This window comes from Triplophysa rosa, linkage group LG18, assembly GCF_024868665.1.
Source record: "Triplophysa rosa linkage group LG18, Trosa_1v2, whole genome shotgun sequence".
Taxonomy (NCBI): Eukaryota; Metazoa; Chordata; class Actinopteri; order Cypriniformes; family Nemacheilidae; genus Triplophysa; species Triplophysa rosa.
The window spans coordinates 7,423,857-7,437,081 of record NC_079907.1 but is presented as its reverse complement, the minus strand read 5'-3'; the positions used below and the strand labels follow the sequence as shown (position 1 = coordinate 7,437,081).

The 13,225-nt window shown below is 39.7% G+C and overlaps 1 protein-coding gene across 21 annotated transcripts in view; it reads right to left on the bottom strand.

The window, feature by feature from the left end:
• tcf7l2 (transcription factor 7 like 2) overlaps positions 1-12,387 on the bottom strand; it is an 83,349-nt gene extending 70,962 nt beyond the window's left edge. For 3 of the 21 annotated variants that reach the window (XM_057358118.1, XM_057358114.1, XM_057358113.1), the window contains exons 1-3: positions 11,816-12,385; positions 11,591-11,657; positions 11,304-11,428 (exon numbers count right to left, since the gene is read on the bottom strand). In XM_057358118.1, the coding sequence (XP_057214101.1) occupies positions 11,304-11,428; positions 11,591-11,657; positions 11,816-12,004 (381 nt within the window). In that variant the 5' untranslated portion in view covers positions 12,005-12,385. Of the gene's footprint in view, positions 1-11,303; positions 11,429-11,590; positions 11,658-11,815 lie in introns of all 21 variants that reach the window. The other 18 variants (XM_057358100.1, XM_057358103.1, XM_057358101.1 and 15 more) reach the window with 9 other exon arrangements.
• Positions 12,388-13,225: the final 838 nt, after the last annotated feature.

Genomic DNA, 13,225 nt, shown 5'->3' with positions numbered 1-13,225 from the left:
GCTGGATTTTTTTTACAAAGTCTAGAAGGTGGAAATTACTAGCATATACATTAGCCTACGAAAATTAGGGTGCTTCAGGAAACAGCAGTCACGTTTGCACTTCTAAGGAGTTCTTCTGTAGCAAGAAACAAAATCACTGTCAACATAAAAATTTGCACACACTTAAGTAGTATCAGCAAGATCTGACCACAAAAAAGAAACATGAGTGTCCTGCACAAGTGTGCGGTCACACTCCGGGACCCTGGTCCCAAAGGCGAGTGTGTTGAGTGTACAAGTGTGTAAGGCTGAGGGCCACACAGCAGCTGTGAGAAAGACACAAGGCCAGCTGCTTCCTCCATGGCTCCGATTTCCTGACCTCGCAGCCCGAGAGGCACACAGTCAGGTGACCAGATCTAAAATCTGCTTCACCTCATGCACACGCTCCTTAACCACCGAAGCGCGAGCTCCCCGAGTAACAAGGCATTGCACACCTTTTTGCTTTCAACCCTGCACAGCGTTTTTGATGTGGAGGCAATCGTTAAATCTGTGGCCAGGCACTGTAAACCGATGCCATTTTCCTCATAGCGTTCTGTGACCACCATGTTTGCATACCACAAATCTTGCTTAACTGTCAAAGTGGTTTCTCACCAATGAGTCTTTAGATTAGCTGTGTTTGGAACAGGGGATATTCATCCCTTTTAAATCAATAGATACACCACCGGTCAATAGGTTCCTCAATTTCCTCAATTTATCATTATTTCCTTTCACATCTTAGAATAACAGTAAACTCATCAAGACTATGGGTCTGTGATATTGTGACTAAAAAACATTTTACCTGTAAAACAGCCAACCTATGCCTAGAATTTGCTAAAATGCAAGATATAAAAGATAACATTTTCATGTTTTTTAAACAATAGGAGGCTCTTATTGTTGGCTTCTCCCTATTATTAAGTAATTTATTTCAATAACACATTTTTAAATAAATTTTTCTGTTTTGTAATGACTGAAACAAAATGTTGTCACTTTTATATTTAAGTCTCCAAAACGTAATTCAAACATTTACACATACTGTATACCTTCAGGTGAAAAAGTTTTGAAAATCATGAGAGACGTTTCAGTCAAATAGTGCTAAACTTTTGACCCGCAGTGTTGATCCAGAGTGTGGGAGCCAAACGGATTGACATGCCTCAAGAGAGAAACAACACATTTCAGTGTTTACCAAATAGAAAAAGAAAGAACAGTCTCCAGACCGAGTGACTTTCTCTTTACAATCCTCAAGTGGAAGTCAACACTGCTGTTTAAAGGGTTGGTCAATACCGTTGTGCCCTTCAGAAGGATAATTAGATGGGCGGTAATGGGCACGCGGAGGTGACGCTGGTCTCCGGCGAGGTGCCCGTAACAGTGGCCTCAGCCTTGCGTGCCTTGGGTAAATAGTAGCCTGTGTGCAGTAATTGTAATTTAATTGTAAACCGAGGAGAGTTCATGAAGAATGTCAGATACAAACTAGGTCAGTGAGGGCCCTGCTTCAGCTTGACTAGTCTACGTTCTGACGCCGAACCTGAGAAACCCACACAGGTGACGTCTGTGGCAATGATGTATTTAGTTTGTGCGATAGTCTTGACTGAAGGAGGTGTGTTGGGCCACGTTCTGCGAGCGGGCCTACGGAGCATAGCCTTCTTCCCGGCTCATTTGAAAAGCAATCCTGCCCTTCTGCTCCCAGTGCATCTTTTTGTCATTTGAGAGCTCATGCCCCATTTGTATTATCCACTGAAATGACAGGAGGAAAAAGACGAGGGGGAGTTGATGGGAAAGGGGAGGGGTTCGAACAACACAACCACACGACTCTTCAAGACAAACGCACACACACACAGATCCACGCGCACTCTCCTTGACTAATGTGCCACAACACTCGTACATCACACACAAATTGGCCAAATGAATTAACCACGGCCCCTGGTTAGCATTTCGAGCTTTAAATGGATTTTCCCTCTCCTGGTCTGCCCAATAATTGCATTTATCCATCTTGTTGAAGCACGGTTTACACACTTGCTAACATCATGCCAATCCAGGCTACATTTTCTGCTCCAATGGCAGGAGAGGAGGAGATTTGTCATTGGATCATAACAGGTAATTCAAACAACAATTAGCTCCATGACTCCCCCGTATGTCAATGTCTGCCTCCCCCGCAGGCAGGTTTGATGGAACAAGGAGATCTTCTATCTCTCCCTAGAGCTTTTTGTCTCAGTCTCTCTATCAACCTGCTTACTGAGATGAATTGGGCTCAGCTGCTCAACTTTTTACCCACGCCGCTAGGCTTTAGAGCAAGCAACATCCCGAGTAAATGGGGCTTGCAACTATGCCGCCTGACTCTGCAATTTCTTTAAGCCCTTGTGGAGACACACTCGCACACAAAGAGACCGACACAGCACTTGTGTTAAAGGTTCCTGCAGGGGTCATCTCTGCACTCACGAGTGTTTGAACAGTAGTGCATTAGAGACTCCAGGGCCCACAGGACAATTGGGCTATGTAAACACTGTGGGACTTCCTTCCCTGCAGACCTTGGGCTAAGATGGTCCACTATTTAAACAAATTTGAATTCCTGAACATGCTTAGTGCTAAACATCTGCTCTCCTTGCTATCAAACACCCTGAACCGTTGAGATACCACACAAGAAACATCATCACCTACATGACCGTCGTTCAACGCAACAAGACGACTTTTGTTGCATTCTAAGCTTTCGTGGAGCTTAAACGGTTAAACGCTTGTACGTTTTTCCCCAGTGACCAGAAATCTGTCAATTCGACACCACCTGCCTAAGCAAGCAATTTATCTTTATTGATATTTGAAAAATGTAAAGCACGACGGTCCATAAAGATACAAGGGCCGTAAAGCTGCAGATAACAAAAAAACTACCCATTCTAAAGGGCATCCAGACGAACGTCACGTCGCCGCAGTCACTTGACTATTCCATACCAGCAGCGCTTAAACTGATTGCTGGCCAAAGAAAACAGCTCCGGGTCAGGATTAAACTGTTTCCTTATAAATCACTCCTACTCATCGCTAAATCTTTCCGTTCACCAGATAGCCAGCAGCGAGAGATCACTATTCACTGTGACTGGCGAGCAGTCATCGTCTCTATTTAACTCGGACGGCTGCTGAATTACACATCCTCTGTGTCAGTGTTTAGATCTTAACGCCGTGAAAGAGCATTCGTTGCAATCGAACACCACATCTGCCACCTCTGGCTACCACTGATCAGACCCACAGAGCCCTGGGGCATTTGGCTAAAGATACCTCCATTCAATTATACCCCTCTCTCACAACGCAATTGACACTTCGCTCAGCGAGGGAAGTCAATTCTCTCTGTTTGGAAATCGACTGCACTGAGCGTTCACACTGTCCTCTAATGAGATGTTGCCCGCGACCGTTAATCCAGACTGATCCTTTAGGAAGGAAACATCCAAACAAACACGACAACATTTATTACAGTCTATGGTAAAAAGAGTTAATATCTGAACACTGAAGATAATTTTATTATTTTATTTATAGCTCATGAGACTTGGAGGTAGATATAGTAATGTAAAAATGTGATGAGATTCATTTAGATCATATTCAAATATCTGACTTTTAACCACAGTCTGAGACACTCTTACTAAACTATGCATATGTAAAATACAGAGAAAGATCTGAGAAAGTCTCAAGCAACAATCTACATCATATCCATTAAATCTCACTGCAGTCTAGCAGAAATCACTATGATCTCATTTGATTTTATGTTTTCTGATGCCACTTATTATTTCTCCCTGAACGCATCAACAGGACAAAACTGGTACACCATGTGACGAGCACAATGCTAATCAGCTGAAATGTTATCTATATTGTCTGACAGCCGTTCAGTTGGATATGGCCAACGAAATAACAAACGCAACCCAGAAAACACAAGACTCCAAAAATGCCATGTCACACCCATTATTAAGGGCAGAGGAGGGTTATCTGCAGGAACAGAAAGGCCTAAAATACATGGCAGACAAGGGTTTAAAGTTCAAAACCACCTATCTACTCTCTTCAAACGTATACAAATATCACCCTGTTGTACTTCTAATCTTAATATAAACCCTGATTAGTAGATTTATATCCCTTTACCCTGGTAAAAGTAAAATCTCTTTCACCTTTCGTCAGGTTAATGCAGCCCATTTGCTAGAAACAAGCATGCAATAAACTCATTAGTGAACACACACACATACACTATAGGCCCTAGCTGTTCACAGCTTATCCCATAGCAATTAAAAGTTTAATTAGAAGATTAAAAATACATGGACTGAGTTTTATCACCTATTACTTTCTCAATTATGTGCTTTAGACATTCAAAATGCTCCCGACCTATCTACAGGAATTAGTGCAGATTATCGAAGTAAACAGGATTTTACCTTCTACAAAAGAACATCGCAGAATCTCAGTTTGCAATCGGAAACCAAAAGACCGACATGTCGGCGTGAGGCCAAATTAGCTCACGCTCTTATCAAAGTGAAACATTTCACAGAACGGACTAATAAATACATAAGCAGAATAAACTGGACGGGCCTAATCTTTTTTTAGAAGTGTCTATAACGTGATGACAAATGCAACACGTCCTACTTTTGCGTTAAAAATAGATGCTGAATTGTTGTGCAAAGACGTTTCACTGAAATGCATCATAGACTTCCTGTGTGAAAAAAAGGTAATTGTCAGATTGTTTAATGAGAGCAGCTAAAATATGCACTAGTCAAAATGTTTATTCTGTACTACAGGTCCCCTGACACAGTGGTAAGATGTTTTAAAGTCTGATGATGACGTACACACCAAAAATAATCATGACTGCATACTCGTGAGCACAAGATATCCACACACACACACTTTCAAAAGAAACTCAAGCACTACTATCATTAAGCATACAAGAGTTGATGGCAGCTCTAGAAAGCGTATGTGTGTGTGTGCACTTTGGCCCAACCCGAGCACGTTCCAATCCAAACAAAAGCCCAGTGCAACCAAATTCCGCCAGCGTCACTCAAGCCTCTCTTTTGGAGAATTTCCAGGCGACATTTTGATGACGAGGTGGGAATCAAGAAGCATTGATAACTTACCAACTTTGCCCGATTTATTAAATTAAAAAGAGAGAAAAGCCACACACATGGTCTGTCAATCACGCATGACTATAAACTTGTCACCTCCTCTTTGTCTTTTCCAAAGCCCTGCTGTGTTTTTTCTTTAATTCTTTCTTTTTCCTTCATAGATAAATGTGAGGCCTAGGGGCTCTATTGTTTGGACATCTAACCAGGAACTGTCGCCAGTCTCATTGCCCCCATATTAGCAGCAATTATGCGCTCTATTCAGACCGTCTTTGTGCGTCTCCCCCACTCTTCCACGGCGGGCAAATCAGGCCCGCTTTTTCCCGCTTTTCCTAATCCCTGCTCCGATACATCACGCTTCTCTACAAGAAGCAAAGGAAAATTCCTTTAGGGAGGCTGATATACCAGTTTGTAGATCTCATTTCTCTTAATTTAACAATGTTTACAACATTTGCTGCATTTATAAATAATATACGTAGACGTTTACTGCATTTATAAATAATATATTGTATATGTTTACATACTTATAGATTTATAATAAAGGATGTTTAAAGATTATCTGAAATAACTGATTATAAATTTATTTAAAATATAGTAAGCTTTTAAATTTAAAGACAAAAATAATATAATTTATAAGATTGAATTACATGCATAAAATATATAAGGTGCAACATTTTTCAGATTTAAAAAGAATGAAAGACCTGATTTGCATTTAGTCAATGTCTATTAACATTGAAAATTATTGTAATCAAAAAATTGATGTCAGTCACTACCAGACCAATTTATGGATTTCTCAATGCACTTCTTGAAATCAATCATTATTAAAGATAAACGCATTAAATAGTTTACGACACCAAAAATACCACCACGCTCCCCACCGACAAAATCTCCCCGGCATATATACATTTTTACATAACTCTCATACAGCTGCACTGGCCTGTATGATGCATGTGCACAGAGAGAGAGAGAGTAATTCCATTTCCATGTCTCAGGAAACCCTCACCATGCAGGCCAAACGCAGGACTATATTTAACAGATGACAAAAGTTGCATTCCAGATGTACAGTGCGATCTTTGTGTATGGAAATAAATGGTGAAGACGAGAGAGAGGTGAGGGGTGGGGTCAACAACACACAGCTGCTAAGCCAATGCAGCACACAATTTACAACAGTATTTATCCGAGTTCCCTTATTTATCAGGAGTAGGATAGCACTGGCTTTAAAAATAACATCTTGAAAACTTATCAGGAAAAAAAAAGAAATATACTGTAAATAATGACTGGCAGATTACAAAATTGAAAACTTTGAATATTAAAAATTAGGGATGCACCGATATGTACATTTTGGCCGATAACCGATAATCTTTTAACATTGGAAGCCAATAACTGATATATTGGCCGATATACCGTATCTTAATATTAATATAAAATTCCCTAAGGCTGAAAGAAAAGGCAAAAAGTATTTGAAAACATTCACTGCAGAAAACAAGGTAACCATTAGTTCTCTTTTTTCGCCTGAAAATCATGTACCAAGCCAACTTTACATTAAAAGTTAAAGATTCTTTAACCATCAAACTTTTCTGGTATCATTTTTATTTAATAAACAAATTCTAGATGTTCTTCCAGAGCAACCAAGAAAGATGTTCTTAATAGCCACGTGTCTAACAGGTCTCAAGACAGAACGCATTCAGACAGCAGTCTGATTCCAACAATATGCTTTTGTTCCTATAATTTACACATTTAAATACTGTATCTACAACAATCATCAACAATGTTTTGCTAATAGCAGTAAGTGAATGATCACAACAGAAAGTACAGTACTGTACTTTAACTGTGAGCAGCATGCAGCTGAAGAAGTTTAATCAGAAGAAATGATTTATGATTTAAGGGCTATAATTTATTAGCCTAAATTTTATTATAGGCCGATACGATAACATTAAAAATGACCATTTATCGGCCGATACCGACATGGTCGATAATTTATAGTGCATCCCTATTAAAATTTATAAAAATATTTTTCAGCATATAGATTTTGGCATATTGATTTAATTAAAGTATTGCAAAACATTGGGTATACATAACATTTGCTTTAAACCCCAGCGTCACATGTCTGAAGCGAGACATAGGAAAAAATTAAAAAATGCCAGGTCTCATGCGCAGCCTGCCAAAATCATCAACGGCAGAAAATTGAGTACAAAATAAAACAACAACTCAGTAAATATTTACAACACAAATCTTTTCCATTCATTTACCAAGCACTAACAAAACCTTACTGTACTGTTTCTTTCACTCCCCCGGACCCCCTCCCACCCCCACATCTGCGATTCATTGACTTTACAATTTACCACATGTCGAGATGGGAGAGGTCGGGACTCTATCTGAATCACGACACAAATATGCGAGTGATTTATTGTTTTAAAAACCATGGGCCGATTTAGTGCAACTGCACTCTTCCTGAGCATTACTTCTATTGGCAGACCATGAACAATTACAGTTTGGACTAATTAAGCCCAGAGAATGTGCTGCGCGCCACTAATGTCTCACAGGCCCCGCTTTCAGTTTAATGGTGCCAAACTTTGCTCCCCAACTTAACTCTCACAAATCCAAAACAGATTGCACTTTTTTATGGGTGTTTATCAAGCCCCTGCAAAACAGAGTCGGTTTCGTGGTTTTTTTTTTTGCATTGGAAGGGGGAGAGGGAGGAAAAAGAAGAGGAGGAGAAAAGAGTGACAGAGGGACAAAAAGAGTCTTGCCTCCATTATTCTTTGTAAGCAAATGTGATTTGCAAAACAAAAGGATGGCAACCTTTTAAATAAACTGGGTGTGTATTTTGCGGTGAGCGGCACACAAGCCGAGCACGTAGCTCTGCGAGCCCCCCGCGGATAGCAATTAGGGGCCATTAACATGTAAAGCCAATTTGATAAGGTATGAATCTATCCCCGTAAATCCGTATTAAACTATCTTTTGCACCTCACACGACAGGCTATTCAACACGGAAGCGGCACACGAATAATCCATATGATAAACCTTTGTTATCGACGTCTTAAAAGATTCCGCCATGGTTTATTAAAATACACCCAAGACTACACAAGGGACAAATTCACCTTTAACATAAATTCACAAATCAATTTAATAAATTCTAAATTAAATGTAATATTAAAAATATAAATAAATTAAAAACAATATTTTAGGACCTCCACCTAATCACAACACATTTTAAGAATCATCTCGTTTCGGAGAGTGGAGAGCACGTTGGGTGTTGCGAGATTTCTTTTTTTACATTTTGTCCCGTTTTAAACTATGCATAATTATACGTTGAAACCTGAACCCCCTGCCAAAAGTCTGCAGGCCTCGGGAATTATGGGGCCAGGGGTGGCGTCAAATATCTCAACATTCATAAGTCAGAGAGGCAGTAAATAAACCCAGCGGATTTACGGGCACAAAGCCCCCTGCCAGAACACAACCGCCCAGACCTCTGCTCCACCTCTCCGCAGACCTGTTGGGGTGTGGTTTCAGCCAACAGCCACCAGGTTAACACAGCACCTTTCTAACCACAACATACACACAAACGCAAACCCTGCTCTCGATAAAAGAGGGAAGCGTGGTTATTGTCTGTGGTATGTCAAAAAGAGGGAGGGGAAAAAAGGCAAAAGCATTTTAGATGTAACTTCATGTCAAATTGCTAAACGCTTCCAATCATAAGGCTTTTCGGATTGAGGTAGTTGGAAAAACAAACTCCCCATTATTGAAGCTCTCAGAGGTCAGACAATTAAAGACGTTCCCACTTTCACTCTCTCTCTCACACACGCGTATCAGAGCGGTGGGAAAAACATTTCATCACTATTGCAAGAGTGGGCCATAGAGGAAATTAGCAGCAACGGGGCTATGAAAATAAAAGAATAATCTTTTCAAAAATTGTCACATGTCTGATATCAGTCATGATTTCAACATCAGCACCACGCACTCTTAGTTTACATCATTCTCAAGTAGCAAATTTATCCTAAACACTGATGTAATAAATTCATCCAAATGCTTAAAATTAAAATCAACTGAAATACTTTGTCTGCATGCTGCATGACTAAAATTTTGTTAAAAAGGATGGAGGCAAGATACACATTAAAGCTGGACAGCAAAATGGTAAGAAATCTCAAAATCACATAGTCGGCAGCTAACCTCAACAAGTCCCATACATTTGTTAAACGCAGAGACAGCTGATCGATGGTCAGGTGAATTATTTATTCTAAGTAATGCGTTTATGAATACAACGGCTTTCAACTTCAAAGCGGCGTGGGTCGGATGCCCAGGCAGCTCGTAGGTAGCAGACCTCAATGCAAAGAAACGAAGGGGCGAGGGGGTACGGCGCAATGTCAAAGACTGAGATCTGTAGGCCCGGTTACAGTGAAAGATCAAACATTACACCATACAGCTATAAAGCAATTCACTATTTCTATCAATATAATATTTAGGTTGGGGGGCAGGAACAGACCTCGACTGACTCACACATTGGGAAATAGAAGAGGATATATCAAACAATGATCCTACATTCACGGGAGCTCACTAAATATTTTCTCAGAAGCCAAATGAATAAGCCAGCGGTTTAGTCAGGTCTTCGTCTCAGCAGGTAGAGGAACTATTAGACTATGAGCTCTGGTAACAGCATCCCTAGAAACACAAAAACCTCCTTCACAACAGCTGCCTTACTATAAAGAAAACATACTATTGTTAAAAAAATTGGTCATGTTCCTTTCCAATAAATGCACATAAGCTGTTTATATGTGAACGTTTATGAGTGTATGTGCATGGCTTTATCAAAATCAGATCTACAGCAGTTCTGAGAGACAAGAGAAAGCCAGCCACAGAAAATGCTACATAGAGAACATCATTATCAGTAAGTGAAAAAAAGATTCAGCATGAAGGAATCTTTAGGGTAGCACGCAATGGCCACACCACGGCAAACACAAACATTCAGTGATCTCTCTATGAGAATGTCTAACATGAAAGAAACAACAGAGTTCCTGTTCCTAAAACACCTGACATAAAATTCAAAATTTAGAGCACTATTTTATTCACTACATTCACTTAATTTCGGGTTGGACGGCATGTCATTGAAATACATCATATCTTTATGTTTCATGAACCTAGAGATGATTATTAAATTATCAAAAAAGTCCCACCAAATAAATTGTCTTTGTGCACATCTCTCAGTAATGATATTTAAAAATATTAATTATGATTAAAACAATACATCAACATTAATTATTTTTGGTACAGGGAAAAGTGCTGGACAACTTGCTAACATGCAAACCTTATAAACGGTATTTAAAATGTATTTAAACTGAAATATTAGGCATATATACATTACACGTGATTAAACCTATTGCATCCTCTTAAGTAAAAGCCCATCATGCCATGACAAATAATGTCAACGCGAATTTAAAACTGATTACATATAATCTGCATGTAAAGTAAATATTTACTCACTCACAAAAATATTTAAAACACCTGACACTGCTGCATGATATTTTCCTGCACTCATGTCAAGGACTGTATGAGCAATACTTTGATTTCATTAAAAAAAATCATAGACTGACCTTCTCTAATTATCATAAACATTTCCCATGATGCTCTTCAGCATTTATTTGTATGACATTCTTTATTTAACAAAATTTCTTGTTAAGCTTAGATAAATTATTACCTGTAATGTTTTGTGCATTCTGATACAGTGTAATGCTTTACCAACTGAAAGCCTTGTTTTTTTACGTTCACAATAATAATAATATACAGATCTTAATAACATTAACAATAAATTATACATATGTTCAGATCTAAAGCAAACAAGCTAACCCACTTTGTATGCAAGCATACTGAATATTTAAAGAACACTTTAAAATACAGAGTCGAAAGGACACCAACCGCTAGGAATACAATTAAAATAACAAAACGAAATGATAACAATAAATGAAAAGTTCCTACAGCAGGGTATGTTTGTGGACGACTTGAAAGCACATTATGACAACTATGCAGGCAGCTCGCGCTGGTCCGACTCACGCGCACTCAGAGCTCGTCCAGGGCAACAGTGTATACGCGCGAGCGGCATGCCACTGTACAGTATGAGTGAACTGTGGCAGAAGTTCACAAGCCAGCACCAAAACAATCCCTAAACATAAAAGCCGTGCCGTGGCTAAGTGCATGTGGTTGTAGAAACACGTTAAAAACACTTACTGTGCGCGCGGTCGGGGAGAGCGATCCGTTCGGGAGGTACGGGCTCGTGAGGTCGGGAATCATTATAAATGGATAGCCCGGGTACGGTGGGCTCTTGAACAGCCCTCCATCTTGCCTTTTCGCAGCTAACATGGCGGGGGAAAAAAAGAGGAAAACTTTTATAAGTTACACTCCAAGAACTTTGTGTGTACGCTTATAAGCAAGGGGAGCTAAGGAAGTAACGTCATGTTGTTGTCCAGTGCAAAAAGTGTAAAAGACAAGACGATTTAGAGAAAACAAGAACTCACCATCCTCTAAACTTTCTCTTGTTTTGTCTCTGAAACTTTCAGATCTAGGCGGAGGCCGTCTTTCCGCCTTGAAATGCAACGAAACACAGGGATTGCATTGAATAATCACAGTGGGTAAATCGTCAGCTCTTTAGCAGCGTGTTTCCATAGCACATTTTCCGCGTTTAACAAACAAAAGTGCGTGTAAACTAATGCACATTCGCTTCGCGGTTATTTGTCACTTACCTCGGAATCCGAAGAGCTGTTTTGATTCGTTTCCGACTCGTTTACGAGAGAAGACTTGACATCTGCTAAATCCCTTTCTGCAGAGGAGTTCTCCGAAATTTTTTCCTCCTGCTCGCCTTCGTCTTTGAAGGGAATCATTTCATCGTTCGCACCCAGATCGTCCCCTCCACCGCCGTTCAGCTGCGGCATTTTTCCCGAGGAGCGCTAATTTTGCGGGGGGCCAAAAACACCAAAAGTTTTTAAACCCTTGATCTCGGTGTGATCCCCGAATCCGGAGTTTAAGTTTAGGGACTTGCACTGGCGTTTGGCTGGATGAGTGCTCAAAACTCAAAAAGAAGAGGGCAATCTTGGCAGAAACAGAAGCCGGAGACGGAGCTGAGGCGCTCGGATTGAGGGAGTTGAAGTTGGTCGGAGTGGTTTTCAGTTCAAAGGCGGCGCTGATTGACAGATAGAGAGGGATGGAAATAGAGAGAGTCTGGATTCGGGATTATTGACAGGGAGAAACACGCGAGAAAAAAACTAATGAGATTCAAACAGGGAGGGACTTGAAGTGACGTTTTCATAAATAGAGAGGGGCAGGAAAAAGTATTGGAGGTGGAAAAGGGCTTGAACGAGAGAGAGAGAGAGAGAGAGAGAGAGAGAGAGAGAGAGAGGAAAGGAAAGGAAAAGAGCTTTTGGTGAAGAGAGCAGGACAGTTAAAGCCAGTCGCCCTTGTTTGCTTTTGTACAGGAATGAATAGAAAAATAAGCGGAAGACACTTGTGAAAATCCGCGGCAGCCTACGTGTATCCGTGCGGTGAAACAGCACACAGCTAGCATCATATGCGCTTCCTTATTTTCTCCAGTTTCAATGGTGTGTGAAAATAAACTCACTCACTTACTGCAAACATGCTGACCAAATGAACTTAAATTAGAAATAAATCTCTACATTAAACCTGTTCACTTCATTATATAATTTTACTTTTATTTTATATTTATTTATATTAAAATGAGGTTTGTTTAAATTGTTTGTATACATACATTAAATATATAACTTGTTTATTTTACATGTATTTATATTAATAATAAATTTGTATTGTTTAAATTATTTTTATACATTATATATATATATAATATATATTATATAATATATATATATATTATATATAAGTAATATATAATATATGGTGTGTGTGTGTGTGTGTGTGTATGTAATATATTATATTCAAGACTTCATAGCCTATTAGAAATGGTGTTGAGACAGACTGAGCGCGCGCAGACGGGTTAATTGAGGCCGGGTAACCTGTATTCATTATGAATAAAGACGCAGGGGGAGGGGTTGAGGGGTTATTCTTTCTCTGTCACTACTGCAAAAATGCGAGCACAAACTTTTTGGCGCTTGTTTATGTCCAAATGCATTCTGTCTGGTTGA